This window comes from Coregonus lavaretus (assembly GCF_964263955.1).
Source record: "Coregonus lavaretus genome assembly, chromosome: 12".
In the NCBI taxonomy this organism is placed as follows: domain Eukaryota; kingdom Metazoa; phylum Chordata; class Actinopteri; order Salmoniformes; family Salmonidae; genus Coregonus; species Coregonus lavaretus.
In genome coordinates, this window is record NC_139999.1 from 38749193 (window position 1) to 38769481 (window position 20289).

Here is a 20289-nt window from a genome sequence, read left to right on the forward strand (position 1 = left end):
TTTCAAGCAGCTGTAAATTATTTTAATATTAGGCTCATTGAGGTGAGAGAATGTGTTTGTAGCTGATGTAGCCTATGATGTAGGGCAGGCCTATGCCTACTAGTCTTTTATATTGGCTGGTGTAATGTAATGTCTATTTTGAGGGGATCCATTTAGCAAGCCTTTATGGAAATATAAACTATTTGTTTTCCCCTAGCAACTGGCAGAACTTCATACTAGTGCTACAACAAGCCAAGTTCAGTTGCTTTCGTAACCCTCCTGTGGACAAGGGGGCGGGAAGGATGCCGAATACGTCATGACTGCAGGACTCCGCTTCTATAGATATTAAGGGAGGAGAACGTTTCGAGGATTGACCGGAGTGAGAGCGGTTATAGGACTGAAGCAGAGGTTGGAGGGAGGCTTGACAACATCTTCAATAAAGGGACCAAGTCACTGCTGCAGCCTAGACACCGAGAAGCCCAATTCAATTGAAACGCTGCTCTTTTTGGCGCGAGGTCATCTTCTGCATTTCTTCAAGTAAGTGGGTCTTTTCTATGCATATTATAGTTGTTATATTTCAAGATGCAGAGCATTTTAATTAAATAACGGGAAAATCTTGAATTTATACGCGCATTATAATCGTCAACTTCATAGCCATGTTTGATCAGGCTATGGTTGTTGGTTCTGAATAACACAGTAACTTCGACTAAAGGTAGTTGAAGGGAATGATGTTCCATTATTCCCGTAGTTAGTAAAACTGCTCTGTATTTAAAATGTATACTTAACTTTTTTTTTTCAATTTGCTTAACCTTTTTCTTTAAAAGCCAATGTCAATTATTATATATTAAAAGACTAGACACATCAAAGAGCAGGTGTATACCAAATAGCCTACTTTATTAATTAAACATATATTTTGGTACTCTTGTTGTAGCCTAAAAGGGCTTTACATGTAGACTTTCAAGGCAGTTATGCCTCAAACTGCTTCCAAACGTGATTGACGTTGATTCTGGATTGTGAACAACCAAATCAAGTTTTCATATTAAGCCTGTAAGCCTAGCACCTTCTACAGTCATTAACTTTTTTTAAACTTCTTAAAGGTGGAGAAAAGAGAACATTTACTCACTTAAAGGTGGAGAAAAGAGAACATTTAATCATACCGATGAGATGTAGGGTACTAGGGGGTAACTAGCCCCCTGTGGCAACTGCCCCCCCCTGTAACTCACATTAAGACCACAAGATGTCACCAAATTATTTTTCCAACACTTTCCCTGGCTGGCACTGCTCTTGCTAAAAGAAAAGTCCTCTGTGTCATCTTGTGGTAAATTGATCAAATTTTGAAAAAGTTGTAGATATATTGCAATGAAGTTAGATCTATAATGTTTTTTTTTTATATACAAGTAGGAAAGCCTTTAGAGAAATAATCCACTTGTTTAGAAAGACAAATTTAGATAATTTTTGAGTAAAGTAGTAATATGTTGGATGAGTGTGTTGGCGGGGCTAGTTACCCCTTTATGGTTATGAATGTGTTTCTACCTGTCATTTAGACAATGACAAGCCCAGTTAGCGCTAGTTTATGCTAACTTGCTAGCTAGCAACTTCACTAGCAGTCAATGCTAGCCAGCTAGCTAGTTACCATAAGCTGCTAGGAGTGCTAGCTAGCACCTTACTACCAGATCGTCTGAGGTAAAATACATTACAAAGATAACGTAACTTAATTGTAGTTGTAAATGTTTCCACTAGTGACTGATAGCTTTACAGTTAATGTTACTTTATAGCCTTTTAGCTATTTTACACAGCATTTTATGTCATATAGCTAGAAAGCTAGCTACGTTTTTAAGAGAGAGCTTTTCCATTGGCATCTCTACCCCTGTTTTCAGTCACTGTCACGACTTCCTCCGAAGCTGCCTCCTCTCCTGGTTCGGGCAGGCTACGGTGTTCGTCATCACCAGCCTTCTAGCCACTGCCGCTCCTCATCTCATTCCATTTGTTTTGTCTTGTTTATTACACACACCTGGTTCATATCCCCTCATCAGTACCTGTATAAGTGTTCCCTCTGCCCCCTTGTATTTGTGTGTGATTGTTTATTGTGAGGAGAGTGAAGCTCGGTTGAGCTCATTGTATTTTGTATTGCCAGGTTATTTTCTGCGTGTGCCTAGTTGGTTCCAGTGCGGCTGTTTTGAGCACTGGACTGTTTTGACACATTACTGCGTAACTCTGTATTCCGGAATAAATCCTGTTATTCTGTGATTTATGAGTTGTGCTCCAATTTGACTGGGGATAGCTTTATTTGTGACCTACAGCATGTCACATGCGCCGAATACAAGAGGTGTAGACCTTACAGTGAAATGCTTACTTACAAGCCCTTAACCAACAATACAGTTTTAAGAAAAATAAGTGTTAAGTAAAAAATAGATAAGTCAAATATTTAAACAAAACAAATAATTAAAGAGCAGCAGTAAAATAAAATAACAGAAGGGAGGCTATATACAGGGGGTACCGGTAAGGAGACAATGTGCGGGGGCACAGGTTAGTCGAGGTAATTGAGGTAATATGTACATGTGGGTAGAGTTAAAGTGACTATGCATAGATAATAAACAGAGAGTAGCAGCAGCGTAAAAGAGGGTTGTGGCGGGGTGACTAAAACGGAGCTTTTTGGCCATCAAGGAAAACACTATGTCTGGCGAAAACCCAACACCTCTCATCACCCCGAAAACACCATCCCCACAGTGAAGCATGGTGGTGGCAGCATCATGCTGTGGGGAAGTTTTTCATCGGCAGGGACTGGGAAACTGGTCAGAATTGAAGGAATGATGGATGGCGCTAAATACAGGGAAATTATTAAGGGAAACCTGTTTCAGTCTTCCAGAGATTTGAGACTGGGACGGAGGTTCACCTTCCAGCAGGACAATGACCCTAGGCATACTGCTAAAGCAACACTCGAGTGGTTTAAGTGGAAACATCTAAATGTCTTGGAATGGCCTAATCAAAGCCCAGACCTCAATCCAATTGTGAATATGTGGTATGACTTAATGATTGCTGTACACCAGCGGAACCAATCCAACTTGAAGGAGCTGGAGCGGTTTTGACATACCCCAAGAGACTTACAGCTGTAATTGCTGCAAAAGGTGGCTCTACAAAGTATTGACTTTGGGGGTGGTGAATAGTTATGCACGCTCAAGTTTTCTGTTTTTTTGTCTTATTTCTTGTTTGTTTCACAACAAAAAATATTTTGCATCTTCAAAGTGGTAGGCATGTTGTGTAAATCAAATGATACAAACCCCCCAAAAATCCATTTTAGTTCCTGGTTGTAAGGCAACAAAATAGGAAAAATGCCAAGGGGGGTGAATACTTTCGCAAGCCATTGTAGGTGTTCCTTTTGTCCAGGTGGGAAAGGGCAGTGTGGAGTGCAATAGAGATTGCATCATCTGTGAATCTGTTGGGGCGGTATGCAAATTGGAGTGGGTCTAGGGTTTCTGGGATAATGGTGTTGATGTGAACCATGACCAGCCTTTCAAAGCACTTCATGGCTACAGACGTGAGTGCTACAGGTCGGTAGTCATTTAGGCAGATTACCTTAGTGTTATTGGGCACAGGGGCTATGGTGGTCTGCTTGAAACATGTTGGTATTACAGACTCAGTCAGGGACAGGTTGAAAATGTTAGTGAAGACACTTGCCAGTTGGTCAGCGGATCCTCGTAGTACACGTCCTGGTGATCCGTCTGGCCCTGCTGCCTTGTGAATGTTGACCTGTTTAAAGGTCTTACTCACATCGGCTACGGAGAGCGTGATCACACAGTCGTCCGGAACAGCTGTTGCTCTCATGCATGCTTCAGTGTTGCTTGCCTCGAAGCGAGCATATAAGTAATTTAGCTCGTCTGGTAGGCTCGTGTCACTGGGCTGCTCGTGGCTGTGCTTCCCTTTGTAGTCTGTAATAGTTTGCAAGCCCTGCCACATCCGATGCGCGTCAGAGCTGGTGTAGTATGATTCAATCTTAGTCCTGTATTGACACTTTGCCTGTTTGATGGTTTGTCAGAGGGCATAGCAGGATTTCTTATAAGCGTCCGGGTTAGAGTCCCTCTCCTTGAAAGCGGCAGCTCTACCCTTTAGCTCAGTGTGGATGTTGCCTGTAATCCATGGCTTCTGGTTGGGGTATGTACGTACAGTCACTGTTGGGACGACGTCATCGATGCACTTATTGATGAAGCCAGTGACTGATGTGGTGTACTCCTCAATGCCATCGGAAGAATCCCGGAACATATTCCAGTCTGTGCTAGCAAAACAGTCCTTTAGCTTAGCATCCGTGTCATCTGACCACTTCTTTATTGACCAAGTCACTGTTGCTTCCTGCTTTAGTTTTTGCTTGTAAGCAGGAATCAGGAGGATAGAGTTATGGTCAGATTTGCCAAATGGAGCGCGAGTTAGAGCTTTGTACGCGTCTCTGTGTTACCCCGGTACTTAAAATAAACACCCCTTTTCTAAAAACAACATTTCATGAAATAACTAAAAAAGTGTAAACTGTAGCAACTTATTTACATTTATAGTTTATTCGCCTAAGCATGACCTTCATCCACATAATTTATTTTTTCCAAATGTTGCTTTTTTGTGTCAGCAATTAGATATTGTTCTTAAATGGGGCTAGTTACCCACTAGTACCCTTATAGCTATCCAAGTCAACTTTAGAAAACGACCTACCCTTGCACTGACTTTGTGGAGTGGAGCAGGGGGGACTGGCCATCTGCCATTTCAGGCAAATGCCAGAAGGGCTGGTCTACTTTTAGTCTGGTGGGTGGGCCTGTCTAACTTGTTTTTATTTTTGGTCAAAATTTGCCAGATTTTTTTTATTTTTATCCTTGTCTTTTGCTGGGAAACGGTTGCCAGGGCTTTGATACAGTTGAAGTCGGAAGTTTACATACACCTTAGCCAAATACATTTAAACTCAGTTTTTCACAATTCCTGATATTTAATCCTAGTAAAAATTCTCTGTTTTAGGTCAGTTAGGATAACCACTTTATTTTAAGAATGTGAAATGTCAGAATAATAGTAGAGAGAATTATTTATTTCAGCTTTTATTTCTTTCATCACATTCCCAGTGGGTCAGAAGTTTACATACACTCAATTAGTATTTGGTAGCATTGCCTTTACATTGTTTAACTTGGGTCAAACGCTTCGGGTAGCCTTCCACAAGCTTCCCACAATAAGTTGGGTGAATTTTGGCCCATTCCTCCTGACAGAGCTGGTGTAACTGAGTCAGGTTTGTAGGCCTCCTTGCTCGCACACGCTTTTTCAGTTCTTCCCACACATTTTCTGTAGGATTGAGGTCAGGGCTTTGTGATGGACACTCCAATACCTTGACTTTGTTGTCCTTAAGCCATTTTTCCACAACTTTGGAAGTACGCTTGGGGTCATTGTCCATTTGGAAGACCCATTTGCGACCAAGCTTTAACTTCCTGACTGATGTCTTGAGATGTTGCTTCAATATATCCACATAATTTTCCTTCCTCATGATGCCATCTATTTTGTGAAGTGCACCAGTCCCTTCTGCAGCAAAGCACCCCCACAGCATGATGCTGCCACCCCTGTGCTTCACGGTTGGGATGGTGTTCTTCCGCTTGCAAGACCCCCCTTTTTCCTCCAAACATAACAATGGTCATTATGGCCAAACAGTTATATTTTTGTTTCATCTGACCAGAGGACATTTCTCCAAAAAGTACGATCTTTGTCCCAATGTGCAGTTGCAAACCGCAGTCTGGCTTTTTTATGGCAGTTTTGGAGCAGTGGCTTCTTCCTTGCTGAGCAGCCTTTTAGGTTATGTCGATATAGGACTAGTTTTAGTGTGGATATAGATACTTTTGTACATGGTTTCCTCCAGCATCTTCACAAGGTCCTTTGCTGTTGTTCTGGGATTGATTTGCACTTTTCAACCAAAGTACGTTCATCTGTAGGAGACAGAACGTGTCTCCTTCCTGAGCGGTATGACGGCTGCGTGGTCCCATGGTGTTTATACTTGCGTACTATTGTTTTACAGATGAATGTGGTACCTTCAGGCGTTTGGAAATTGCTCCCAAGGATGAACCAGACTTGTGGTCTACAAATTTTTTTCTGAGGTCTTGGCTGATTTCTTTTGATTTTCCCATAATGTCAAGCAAAGAGGCACTGAGTTTCAAGGTAGGCCTTGAAATACATCCACAGGTACACCTCTAATTGACTCAAATGATGTCAATTAGCCTATCAGAAGCTTCTGAAGCCATGACATCATTTTCTGGAATATTCCAAGCTGTTTAAAGGCACAGTCAACTTAGTGTATGTAAACTTCTGACCCACTGGAATTGTGATACAGTGAATTATAAGTGAAATAATGTTTGTAAACAATTGTTGGAAAAATTACTTGTGTCAGCTGTGTTTTTGGTGTCGAAAGAAGGATGGATGTGCAGGAAAGAACCTTATACCTACTGTAAAATATGGTGGTAGATCTTTGATGTAATGGGGCTGTTTTGTTTCCACTGATCCTAGGGCCCTTGTTAAGGTCAACTGCATCATGAACTCTACCAAGTACCAGGACATTTTAGCCAAAAACCTGCTTGCCTCTGACAGGAGGCTGAAACTATATCTTCCAGCAAGACAATGACCAAAGGATATCCATGATCTGGAAAGATTCTGTATGGAGGAATCGCCTAAGATCCCTTTCAATGTGTTTCTTAACTTGTTAAATAAAATCAATTTCTCTGAGCAATTGTACAGTGGGGAAAAAAAGTATTTAGTCAGCCACCAATTGTGCAAGTTCTCCCACTTAAAAAGATGAGAGAGGCCTGTAATTTTCATCATAGGTACACGTCAACTATGACAGACATAATGAGAGAAAAAAAATCCAGAAAATCACATTGTAGGATTTTTAATGAATTTATTTGCAAATTATGGTGGAAAATAAGTATTTGGTCAATAACAAAAGTTTCTCAATACTTTGTTATATACCCTTTGTTGGCAATGACACAGGTCAAACGTTTTCTGTAAGTCTTCACAAGGTTTTCACACACTGTTGCTGGTATTTTGGCCCATTCCTCCATGCTGATCTCCTCTAGAGCAGTGATGTTTTGGGGCTATCGCTGGGCAACACGGACTTTCAACTCCCTCCAAAGATTTTCTATGGGGTTGAGATCTGGAGACTGGCTAGGCCACTCCAGGACCTTGAAATGCTTTCTTACGAAGCCACTCCTTCGTTGCCCGGGCAGTGTGTTTGGGATCATTGTCATGCTGAAAGACCCAGCCACGTTTCATCTTCAATGCCCTTGCTGATGGAAGGAGGTTTTCATTCAAAATCTCACGATACATGGCCCCATTCATTCTTTCCTTTACACGGATCAGTCGTCCTGGTCCCTTTGCAGAAAAACAGCCCCAAAGCATGATGTTTCCACCACCATGCTTCACAGTAGGTATGGTGTTCTTTGGATGCAACTCAGCATTCTTTGTCCTCCAAACACGACGAGTTGAGTTTTTACCAAAAAGTTCTATTTTGGTTTCATCTGACCATATGACATTCTCCCAATCCTCTTCTGGATCATCCAAATGCACTCTAGCAAACTTCAGACGGGCCTGGACATGTACTGGCTTAAGCAGGGGGACACGTCTTGCACTGCAGGATTTGAGTCCCTGGCGGCGCAGTGTGTTACTGATGATAGGCTTTGTTACTTTGGTCCCAGCTCTCTGCAGGTCATTCACTAGGTCCCCCCATGTGGTTCTGGTATTTTTGCTCACCGTTCTTGTGATCATTTTGACCCCACGGGGTGAGATCTTGCGTGGAGCCCCAGATCGAGGGAGATTATCAGTGGTCTTCCTAATAATTGCTCCCACAGTTGATTTCTTCAAACCAAGCTGCTTACCTATTGCAGATTCAGTCTTCCCAGCCTGGTGCAGGTCTACAATTTTGTTTCTGGTGTCCTTTGACAGCTCTTTGGTCTTGGCCATAGTGGAGTTTAGAGTGTGACAGTTTGAGGTTGTGGACAGGTGTCTTTTATACTGATAACAAGTTCAAACAGGTGCCATTAATACAGGTAACGAGTGGAGGACAGAGGAGCCTCTTAAAGAAGAAGTTACAGGTCTGTGAGAGCCAGAAATCTTGCTTGTTTGTAGGTGACCAAATACTTATTTTCCACCATAATTTGCAAATAAATTCATTAAAAATCCTACAATGTGATTTTCTGGATATTTTTTTCTCAATTTGTCTGTCATAGTTGACGTGTACCTATGATGAAATTTACAGGCCTCTCTCATCTTTTTAAGTGGGAGAACTTGCACAATTGGTGGCTGACTAAATACTTTTTTCCCCCACTGTATCAGTATAAAATAATATAGTTTCCCCAAAAATAATTAGCATACAATATAGCTCAGTATTTGTATAATGTATTTTATACAGTCTTTTTTGCTTATCTTTATCAAGGGTGCCAATCATTTTTACTTCACTATTTCATGAAATCAAGTTCCTTGTTTTACTGCTGCTGAAGTGATTGCAGCTTGGGAATCTGAAATCAGAGCCACATTGTGGTTGCAGACAGTTACGGTAGGTAAGGGAAAGATTGAAAGCCAGTCAGAAATTTTGAAAAAGTGCTGACAAATCCCTTTTAATATGTTCCATATAAGAAACGTCTGGGTCAGGGCCGGTTCGTGTCGTTCTACCGCCCCCCCCCCCCCGCAAAACTAGAATAGTCCCAGTAAGCAAAATGATGTTGAAAAGACGTGTAAAAAGACGTATTTTCCAGACGTTGAAGTTAAGTTTAATTTAGGTTCTGAATGAAAGGTGAAAAGACACATTTTCTGTATGTTTAAAATACATACCCTACATGACCAAAAGTATGTGGACACCTGCTCGTCGAACATCTCATTCCAAAATCACGGGCATTAATATGGAGTTGGTCCCCCCTTTGCTGCTATAACAGCCTCCACTCTTCTGGGAAGGCTTTCCACTAGATGTTGGAACATTGCTTCCATTCAGCCACAAGAGCATTAGTGAGGTCGGGCACTGATGTTGGGCGATTAGGCCTGGCTCGCAGTTGGCGTTCCAATTCATCCCAAAGTTGTTTGATGGGGTTGAGGTCAGGGCTCTGTGCAGGCCAGTCAAGTTCTTCCACACCGATCTCTACAAACCATTTCGGTATGGACCTCGCGTTGTGCACGGGGGCACTTGTATTTATTATGAATCCCCATTAGCTGCTGCCAAGGCAGCAGCTACTCTTCCTGGGGTCCAGCAAAATTAAGGCAGCTATACATTTTAAAAACATCACAATACATTCATAACAGATTTCACAACATATTAAGTGTGTGCCCTCAGGCCTCTACTCTACTTCCACATACAGTGGGGAAAAAAAGTATTTAGTCAGCCACCAATTGTGCAAGTCCTCCCACTTACAAAGATGAGAGAGGCCTGTAATTTTCATCATAGGTACACGTCAACTGTGACAGACAAAATGAGGAAAAAAATCCAGAAAATCACATTGTAGGATTTTTAATGATTTTATTTGCAAATTATGGTGGAAAATAAGTATTTGGTCAATAACAAAAGTTTCTCAATACTTTGTTATATACCCTTTGTTGGCAATGACACAGGTCAAACGTTTTCTGTAAGTCTTCACAAGGTTTTCACACACTGTTGCTGGTATTTTGGCCCATTCCTCCATGCAGATCTCCTCTAGAGCAGTGATGTTTTGGGGCTGTCGCTGGACAACACGGAATTTCAACTCCCTCCAAAGATTTTCTATGGGGTTGAGATCTGGAGACTGGCTAGGCCACTCCAGGACCTTGAAATGCTTCTTACGAAGCCACTCCTTCGTTGCCCGGGCGGTGTGTTTGGGATCATTGTCATGCTGAAAGACCCAGCCACGTTTCATCTTCAATGCCCTTGCTGATGGAAGGAGGTTTTCACTCAAAATCTCACGATACATGGCCCCATTCATTATTTCCTTTACACGGATCAGTCGTCCTGGTCCCTTTGCAGAAGAACAGCCCCAAAGCATGATGTTTCCAATCCCATGCTTCACAGTAGGTATGGTGTCAGCATTCTTTGTCCTCCAAACACGACGAGTTGAGTTTTTACCAAAAAGTTCTATTTTGGTTTCATCTGACCATATGACATTCTCCCAATCCTCTTCTGGATCATCCAAATGCACTCTAGCAAACTTCAGACGGGCCTGGACATGTACTGGCTTAAGCAGGGGGACACGTCTTGCACTGCAGGATTTGAGTCCCTGGCGGCGTAGTGTGTTACTGATGGTAGGCTTTGTTACTTTGGTCCCAGCTCTCTGCAGGCCATTCACTAGGTCCCCCCGTGTGGTTCTGGGATTTTTGCTCACCGTTCTTGTGATCATTTTGACCCCACGGGGTGAGATCTTGCGTGGAGCCCCAGATCGAGGGAGATTATCAGTGGTCTTGTATGTCTTCCATTTCCGAATAATTGCTCCCACAGTTGATTTCTTCAAACCAAGCTGCTTACCTATTGCAGATTCAGTCTTCCCAGCCTGGTGCAGTTCTACAATTTTGTTTCTGGTGTCCTTTGACAGCTCTTTGGTCTTGGCCATAGTGGAGTTTGGAATGTGACTGTTTGAGGTTGTGGACAGGTGTATTTTATACTGATAACAAGTTCAAACAGGTGCCATTAATACAGGTAACGAGTGGAGGACAGAGGAGCCTCTTAAAGAAGAAGTTACAGGTCTGTGAGAGCCAGAAATCTTGCTTGTTTGTAGGTGACCAAATACTTATTTTCCACCATAATTTGCAAATAAATTCATTAAAAATCCTACAATGTGATTTTCTGGATTTTTTTTCCTCATTTTGTCTGTCATAGTTGACGTGTACCTATGATGAAAATTACAGGCCTCTCTCATCTTTGTAAGTGGGAGGACTTGCACAATTGGTGGCTGACTAAATACTTTTTTTCCCCACTGTATTCCTTGCCACCCATTCTGAAACTAACTGCAACTTTTTGTTAAGTGTTGCTGTCATTTCAGTCGCTGTGGTAGCAGACGTGTATAGTGTTGAGTCATCCGCATACATGGACACACTGGCTTAACAATCTTTGTCGTTAGTAAAGATTGAAAAAAGTAAGGGGCCTAAACAGCTGCCCTGGGGAATTCCTGATTCTACCTGGAGAGGCTTCCATTAAAGAACACCCTCTGTGTTCTGTTAGACAGGTAACTCTTTATCCACAATATAGCAGGAGGTGTAACGCCATAACACATTAGTATTTCCAGCAACAGACTATGATACATAATGTCAAAAGCTGCACTGAAGTCTAACAAAACAGCCCCCACAATCTTTTTATCATCAATTTCTCTCAGCCAATCATCAGTCATTTGTGTAGATGCTGTGCTTTTTGAAACAGGAAAGGGCCTTCCCCAAACTTGTGCCACAAAGTTGGAAGCACAGAATCGTCTAGAATGTCATTGTCATCAACTAAGTGGCCTAGCCCGAACCATGAAAAACAGCCCCAGACCATTATTCCTCCTCCACCAAACTTTACAGTTGGCACTATGCATTGGGGCAGGTAGCGTTGTCAAACCCAGATTCGTCCGTCGGAGTGTCAGATGGTGGAGCGTGATTCATCACTCCAGAGAACGCGTTTTTACTGCTCCAGAGTCCAATGGTGGCAAGCTTTACACCACTCCAGCCGACGCTTGGGATTGTGAATGGTGATCTTAGGCTTGTGTGTGGCTGCTCTGCCATAGAAACTCATTTCATGAAGCTCTCGACAAAAAGTTATTGTACTGACGTTGCTTCCAGAGGCCGTTTGGAATTCGGTATTGAGTGTTGCAACAGATTTTTATGCGCTACGCGCTTCAGCACTCAGCGGTCCTGTTCTGTGAGCTTGTGCGGCTGAGCCGTTGTTGCTCCTAGACGTTTCCACTTCACATTAACAGCACTTACAGTTGACCGGGGCAGCTCTAGCAGGGCAGAAATTTGACGAACTGACTTGTTGGAAAGGTGGCATCCTATGACGGTGCCACATTGAAAGTCACTGGGCTCTTTAGTAAGGGTATTCTACTGCCAATGTTTTAGCCTATGGAGATTGCATGGCTGTGTGCTCAATTTTATACACCTATCAGCAATGGGTATGGCTGAAATAGCCAAATCCACTAATTTGAAGGGGTGTCCACATACTTTTGTATTTTATACATTTTATGAATGCCCATCCATGTGGTAGGCCCACCATTTGTAAAAAAATATATATAATAATAATAAAAAGGCTGTTGCATTGGCTTTATTAGTCCTGATTCCTGTGACTAATCAATTTGGCTATTTAAGCTCTGAATATCAGCTACCCAACTTTATCAGGAGCTATTGTGAGCCTATTTACAATGTGTTTACACAGCGGGAAATGCAAAAGTATTTTCTTTTTCGCTATGATCAGCTTGTCAAAAATGGACGGATACAAACTTGAAGCCGCTGATCATGACAATGGTGTGAAACTCCTCGACAACAGTTGTGATTGTCCATTCCATATTGTCCATTTTACTTTGATCTGTCGTGTTTTTAGGATATGTTGTTTGTTAATATGACAGTTCATTTTTTATTTGATTGGGCGCCCTTTAGGTTAGGCTATTTGATCGGAGAAACCTGCATGATGTAAAAAGTGTCTGTCTCATTACAATGTCATACATTTGATCTCCAGTCTGTAGGCTACAGAAAAGGCAACATACTCTTTATACCATATCCTATATCTGCTACATGATTTATGTTATTAGATTTTTTTGACGGAACGTTGGTGGAGCGCCGCAGCGATGCGTCTCTCCAACAGCACCCTGGAGAGGCGCGCTGGGAATGGGCAAGCTAAATATAGTGGCTTGCGAAAGTATTCACCCCATTGGCATTTTTCCTATTTTGTTGCCTTACAAGCTGGAATTTTTGGGGGTTTGTATCATTTCATTTACACAACATGCCTACCACTTTGAAGATGCAAAATATATTTTTTTGTGAAACAAACAAGAAATAAGAAAAAGAAAACAGAAAACTTGAGCGTGCATAATTATTCACCCCCCCCAAAGTCAATACTTTGTTGAGCCACCTTTTGCAGCAATTACAGCTGCAAGTCTCTTGGGGTATGTCTCTATAAGCTTGGCACATCTAGCCACTGGGATTTTTGCCCATTCTTCAAGGCAAAACTGCTCCTTCAAGTTGGATGGGTTCCGCTGGTGTACAGCAATCTTTAAGTCATACCACAGATTCTCAATTGGATTGAGAGGGCTTTGACTAGGCCATTCCTATTTTGTGTATGTCCATTACATGAAATCCAAATAAAAATCCATTTAAATCACAGGTTGTAATGCAACAAAATAGGAAAAACGCCAAGGGGGATGAATACTTTTGCAAGGCACTGTATTTTGCGCCCCTGCCTTTGACAAAGTGGGCACTGTTTATCACAGGGCGCCATCAGTGCTCACCTAAAAAGCCCATATTCCAATGGTTGAGAGAAACTGTCATAGTTTTTGGGCATAATTATGTGATGTTTATGTGTTGTTGTTGGAGGTGTGTCTTGGTCAGTTTAGCTCAGAAAATGCTGCCTCGTCAATCTGCCGCCATAGGCGGCCACCTAATCCTGCCTAATGAGCAGGCCGGCTGTGGTCCGGGTTATATATAATATTAAGGAAAAACAAAGATATTTATGACTACTTGATTAATAAAGGGTGAACATTTTGATCATTGCCCCCTCACCCCATGACGTCAACAGGGAAAGTTGCCCCCTGGCTGGGGCTTACGTGCAGGGCTGTCTCCTCTCCCCCCTCAAAGACCTCTCGCCGTTGACACTTTCATGGCCTGGCTGAAAAGAGAAGTAAAGCAAACATTCCCTTTATCTGGTTCCACAGCCCTGAGGGCTAGTTGAGTCCCTGTCTGGGGCATGTTGTTCCCTTCCGCCCAGCAACAGGAGAAAAGCCTGCACTGCTGACAACCCTACACATACTGTACCTCTGTCAGTAAATGGTGAAGCAAAGCAGTAACATTTCCATAACATAGAGGCAGCAGTTGATTTATTTCTCTAAAATGTATTATGGTGTATTATGGACTTTGAACTGAATGGGGAAATCTTCCCATCCACCCATCTATCTTTCGATCAATCCACCCATCTATCTATCCATTAAACTAAAATCTCTCCTCTGCTGTAAACATTGCTCACCGTGAGATAGATTTGTTTTGCTCCCACCATCCCCAATCCTCCAACATTGCTCAGTCTACCCTGGCCTGGAATTGTGGAGAATTCTAGATTGTTAGAGAAGGCTGTGAGGCTGAATGTCTGCCAAATAGCCAGTCTCTAATGATTTGATGACTGACGACCACCCAAACTGTAGCGGTCCATTGAATACGTTTCTGTTTTCTGTTGGTATAGAATAGATGTTTTAGAATATATTTCAGAAATCCCTCAATTGTTAAAAGGTGTAAAAAGAAAAAGAAACTTTTGATACATGAATATCCCTTCATATTCAAGTTTGCATCCACATTTTTAATTTCTGCAACCCATAGCATAATACAATGGTCTTCAACTGGCGGCCTGTGGTCCAAGTCCGAGTCGATTTGATGTGGCCCGCAAAAGTTGCCTAAATGTAGTTAAATACCTATGTAATAATACATTACGTTGCTTATTCCAGTAATTCATTGGTCTCTCTGGTCTGTGTCTCCCTCCTCCAGGTGGTCTACAGTACAGTGTGGTGAGTTCCCTGCTCATTCCTAGCAATGCCGTCTCCTTGCTCTCTCCTGTGCCGACTGGCCACGCTTCTCTGTGTGTGGACACTATGCCAGGCCCAGTTGGACACCAAACCACCCCCTGGCACCCCCATCATCCAGCTGCGTCTGGCAGGGGACAAACACAAGCACTACGAGGGCCGGGTTGAAGTCTACTATAATGGAGAGTGGGGCACGGTGTGCGACGATGACTTCTCCATCCATGCGGCCAATGTCGTGTGCAGGGAGCTGGGCTACGTTGAGGCTGTGTCTTGGTCTCCTTCCTCCAAGTACGGCAAGGGAGAAGGTAAGGAACACAGGAAGAAGAGATAGTTCAGTAACATGTTGGAATCTGAAATCCACTCTGACCATTAAGACTTAATTAAAGGGATAGTTCAGAGAAATTATATATTTTGAAACAAATACATTGTATTTTTTTGTCATTTAGCAGACGCTCTTATCCAGAGTGACTTACAGGAGCAATTAGGGTTAAGTGCCTTGCTCAAGGGCACATCAACAGATTTTTCACCTAATGGGCTTGGGGATTCAAACCAGCGACCTTTCGGTTACTGGCCCAACGCTCTTAACCTGTTCTATTACAGCAGAAAGATACATAGGTGAGATACAGTATGTCCCTCTTTGCAGGAACTATGATTAGCATAGCAAGGAGACGATGTCTCAATGGGAACACATGAGTCATTAACAGGGGCCGGTTGTGTTAATAACATCAATCATCTAGCTTTTATAGAGAGCAGCTGGAGCTTCATACAGCTCCATACATACTGTTTCATTTACAACCTTCAATCAGAATTATGGAGTTGGGAAAGTAATTAGACATATGACAGTACTAGAGATCTTCAAGACAAGGGGGATGATGAGATTATGTCTATGCGTCTGGCTTAGTGTGTTTCCAGTTGCCAGTCGTTTTCCCCACGTAGGGTTTGATTGGTGTGTATCAGATAGACTGTAATGGGTAAAACATTGCTTTTTGAGGGATTAGGGTCCAAGACAGGGTAAACATTAGTCCCGGGATTTCCATAGAACATATCACTCTGTTCTGAGCTGCTGAGACAGAAGTCATATAATGTCAGTGGTGTCTAGTTCACTGCATGTGCCCAGATGATTTATTGATCTTGAAATATGTAGACTGAAGAGTTGTTAGCTGGGAAAGCTAGACTTATTTTTTCCAGGTAACATAGGAATAAGGTGTGGATATCCACCAGCATAGGGCCAACATCCCCAGAGCAATTCTGCAACATTTATCATCTCAAAAGGCTGAGTTAATATGCCCTATCAGAACCTGAATGGAACATTATCAGAATGTGAAGAGAACGTTAGACCATTTAGATTAGTCTAAAGAGCCATAAAACTTTTTTTGACAAGTGATGGCAACTGGAATTCTGTAACACTTATTTCTTGCACGAATGGTCAAATTTGGCCATTCTAACCTAAGCAATAGGTGAGTTGTCAGGAACTTAAAAATGGATTTGATCAATCTCATGGCCTGCTTTATGAAGGTCCCGGACCCAGATTAAGCCTAGTCCTGAATTTAAAATAATGTTAAATGGAGAATATACTGTACATTGAAAGTTGATAACTAGACAGGTCCAAATTGTTACCCAAAGGTGTTGTCTGTTGAAGCCTAAAATGGATATAGGGTGTTGCTGTTGAGAATGGAGAGGGTTCCCTTACCTTCATGTGTTTCATGTGTGGTCATCAGAGAATATGTCTCTGTCCCCCATTGTTCGTAGGTCGGATCTGGTTGGACAACGTCCACTGTTCGGGACGAGAGAGAACCCTGGCCCAGTGTGAGTCCAATGGCTTCGGAGTGTCTGACTGCAAACACTCTGAGGACGTGGGAGTGGTGTGTAGCCAGAGACGAATCCCCGGCTTCAAATTCATCAGCACCCTCACCAACAATGTGGAAGTAAGCCTAAAAACATACAGACACACGTGTGAGCACATAGAAATGCACACACGCACGTTCATACACACAATTATGTACGCATGGCTGCGCACACACACACATGCCATCTACATGATTGCATCATGTTATGTTGCTTGTGTAGCAATTTCACAGCAATGCAGGACAGATGAGAATATGTGTTTAAAGTTTGAATAAACAACAGAGTAATAATTCTAGTGTCGAAATGTCTTACAGTTAGGTCGGTTTCAGTGACCGTATAACCACCACACTGGCAGTCATGAGTCATGACCGCAGTGAAATTCCACTGGACATGCGTTGGTAGTACCTAACTCGCTAACGACCGTCAGGTCGCTAATGGCCTGGCACTCAGCGCTCTATTGTCCCTCTAACCACTCTGACATCAATGTAAATGCAATTGAAAATCACATCAAACACTTATCATCAAAACAGTATCATTCTTTAAAAATCACCTCACTGTGATGATCAATTTACATTTACATTTACATTTTAGTCATTTAGCAGACGCTCTTATCCAGAGCGACTTACAGTTAGTGAGTGCATTCATTATTTTTTTAAATATATTTTTTTCATACTGGCCCCCCGTGGGAATTTGAAGAAAGAAGTTTAAAAAACTGGTTGAAACTGAGTGGAATTTTTTTTTTGGCTACTTTCTCAAATCATCAATAGCCTATAGTCACACCATGCAGCCCATATATGTTTTGATTTCTAAGACAGTCTAAGGTTTGTATCATTCACAACTAAAGTTGCCAAATAACTCTAAATCTAGCATATAGGACCTGTTTCAAATGATCACTTCTACGCTCAACATAGGCACACTTGTTCCGGAATGGGAAAAATATCCTTTCTATTTTATTCAGCTAGGTTCAATTATATTCTTCTTACTATAAAATCATATAATATTAAATAATGAACGGGACTTATAAGCATACCTTATCTGCTAAATTAACTAGATAACATACAGTAGGCCAACTCATATTCTGTTCTTCTGAAATACATTTTCTTCATATCATGTTTATTTAGACCTGCCTAAAATAAATAATGGATTTATTGTGATGGTGTACAGGTATATTAAATGGATTTATTATACTTTTTTAAAGATGTAGATGTTCCAAAGGCGCACATCAGCGGCTTGTATGTGTGGAGGCCTGGAGATGCTAAACGTGTTTATGTTAATTAACGGTCAATTACTGCGAGACAATATTTTGCATGACAATACTCAGCTGACAAAATGTCATGACCGCCACAGCCCTACATACAGTAAACCCTTTCATTAAACCTAGTTTCCATGCTCTAACCTGTTGGAGGCAGGGAGGGAGGTGGAAGGGTAGAGCAGGGAGGGAGTTGTAAGGGTAGGAAACAGGAGGATGTCTGAGTTATCTTTAATGAGACATGAGAAATGATATCACATTCCATCCAAACAAGCAGAGGTGGTTCCCGCGGGTGGTTTTATTTCGCCCCCCATGTTTTCTGAGCAAAACAATTAAATATACAGTACCAGTCAAAAGTTTGGACACACCTACTCATTCAAGGGTTTTTCTTTATTTTGACTATTTTCTACATTGTAGAATAATAGTGAAGACATCAGAACTATGAAATAACACATATGGAATCATGTAGTAACCAAAAAAGTGTTAAACAAATCAAAATATATTTTAGATTTGAGATTCTTCAAAGTAGCCACCCTTTGCCTTGATGACAGCTTTGCACACTCTTGGCATTCTCTCAACCAGCTTCATGAGGAATGCTTTTCCAACAGTCTTGAAGGAGTTCCTACTTATGCTGAGCACTTGTTGGCTGCTTTTCCTTCACTCTGCGGTCCAACTCATCCCAAACCATCTCAATTGGGTTGAAGTCGGGGGATTGTGGAGGCCAGGTCATCTGATGCAGCACTCATCACTCTCCTTCTTGGTCAAATAGCCCTTACACAGCCTGGAGGTGTGTTGGGTCATTGTCCTGGTGAAAAACAAATGATAGTCCCACTAAGCGCAAACCAGATGGGATGGCGTATCGCTGCAGAATGGTGTGGTAGCCATGCTGGTTAAGTGTGCCTTGAATTCGAAATAAAATCACAGACAGTGTCACCAGCAAAGCACCCCCACACCATCACACCTCCTCCTCCATGCTTCACGGTGGGAACCACACATGCAGAGATCATCCTTTCACCTACTCTGCGTCTCACAAAGACACGATGGTTGGAACCAAAAATCTCAAATTTGGACTCATCAGACCAATGGACAGATTTCCACCGACCTAATATCCATTGCTCGTGTTTCTTGGCCCAAGCAAGTCTCTTCCTTTTATTGGTGTCCTTTAGTAGTGTTTTTTTTGCAGAAATTCGACCATGAAGGCCTGCTTCACGCAGTCTCCTCTGAACAGTTGATGTTAAGATGTGTCTGTTACTTGAACTATTTGAAGCATTTATTTGGGCTGCAATCTGAGTTGCAGTTAACTCTAATGAACTTATCCTCTGCGGCAGAGGTAACTCTGGGTCTTTCTTTCCTGTGGCGGTCCTCATGAGAGCCAGTTTCATCATAGCGCCTGATGGTTTTTGCGACTGCACTTGAAGAAACGTTCAAAGTTCTTGACATTTTCCGGATTGACTGACCTTCATGTCTTAAAGTAATGATGGACTTTCGTTTCTCTTTGCTTATTTGAGCTGTTCTTGCCATAATATGGACTTGGTCTTTTACCAAATAGGGCTATCTTCTATATACAACCCCTACCTTGTCACAACACAACTGATTGGCTCAAACGCATTAAGAAGGAAAGAAATTCCACAAATTAACTTTTAACAAGGCACACCTGTTAATAGAAAAGCATTCCAGGTGACTACCTCATGAAGCTGGTTGAGAGAATGCCAAGAGTGTGCAAAGCTGTCATCAAGGCAAATGGTGGCTACTTTGAAGAATCTCAAATATAATATCTATTTTGATTTGTTTAACACTTTTTTGGTTACTACATGATTCCATATGTGTTATTTCATAATGATGTCTTCACTATTATTCTACAATGTAAAAAAATAGTAAAAATAAAGAAAAACCCTTGAATGAGTAGGTGTGTCCAAACTTTTGACTGGTACTGTATATCTTTTTTTCGTTGTTGGCCATGAAAGACAAGGAAATCAGCTCCAGGTGATTTTAATTTAAGAAATCAAGTATTCCCATGCATAATAGAGAGACACGTGATCGTATACAAATGTAAGCATGGTTTGAAATGATTATGTTTTAGTCAAACATTATATCTGTTTGGGTTTCTTGCAGTTAATTTGCAGTCTACAAATTATTTGTAATTATGTTCCGGCCCCCCGACCATCCACTCAAGAAAAATTAGTCCCGTGGCTGAATCTAGTTCATGATCCCTGCCTTAAAAGGTCTGGACTGTGATTGTAAGGATGAATCAACCAAGAGTTCCTGTATGGAAAGTTTACTTAGCACCAACAGAGACACATTTAGTTGGCAATGTTTGTTCATTGAGAGGGTCTGTGTGACTTCAATCAGCATGTCCACAACACTAAAGCTCGAGTTTAGTTTAACTCAAGTTTGACTCTATCTGTATTGATTTTGGCAGTTCGCTGGGAGTTGAAAAACAGCCTTAGCTAAGTTTAGGGATCACACAAAGTTTTGACTTAGAGTGCCCTGAACACACAGAGAGAAGCAGGTTTTGCAGTG

At 41.8% G+C, this 20289-nt stretch overlaps 1 protein-coding gene across 1 annotated transcript in view; it reads left to right on the forward strand.

Annotated features, from left to right (window-relative positions):
- The first annotated feature begins 351 nt into the window (after positions 1-351).
- Positions 352-20289, forward strand: part of LOC311138993 (lysyl oxidase homolog 2A-like) — a 66406-nt gene continuing 46468 nt past the window's right edge. Inside the window, exons 1-3 of the mRNA XM_084173814.1 lie at positions 352-516; positions 14641-14980; positions 16425-16600. Of these exons, the coding sequence (XP_084029940.1) occupies positions 14686-14980; positions 16425-16600 (471 nt within the window). The 5' untranslated portion in view covers positions 352-516; positions 14641-14685. The remainder of the gene's footprint in view (positions 517-14640; positions 14981-16424; positions 16601-20289) is intronic.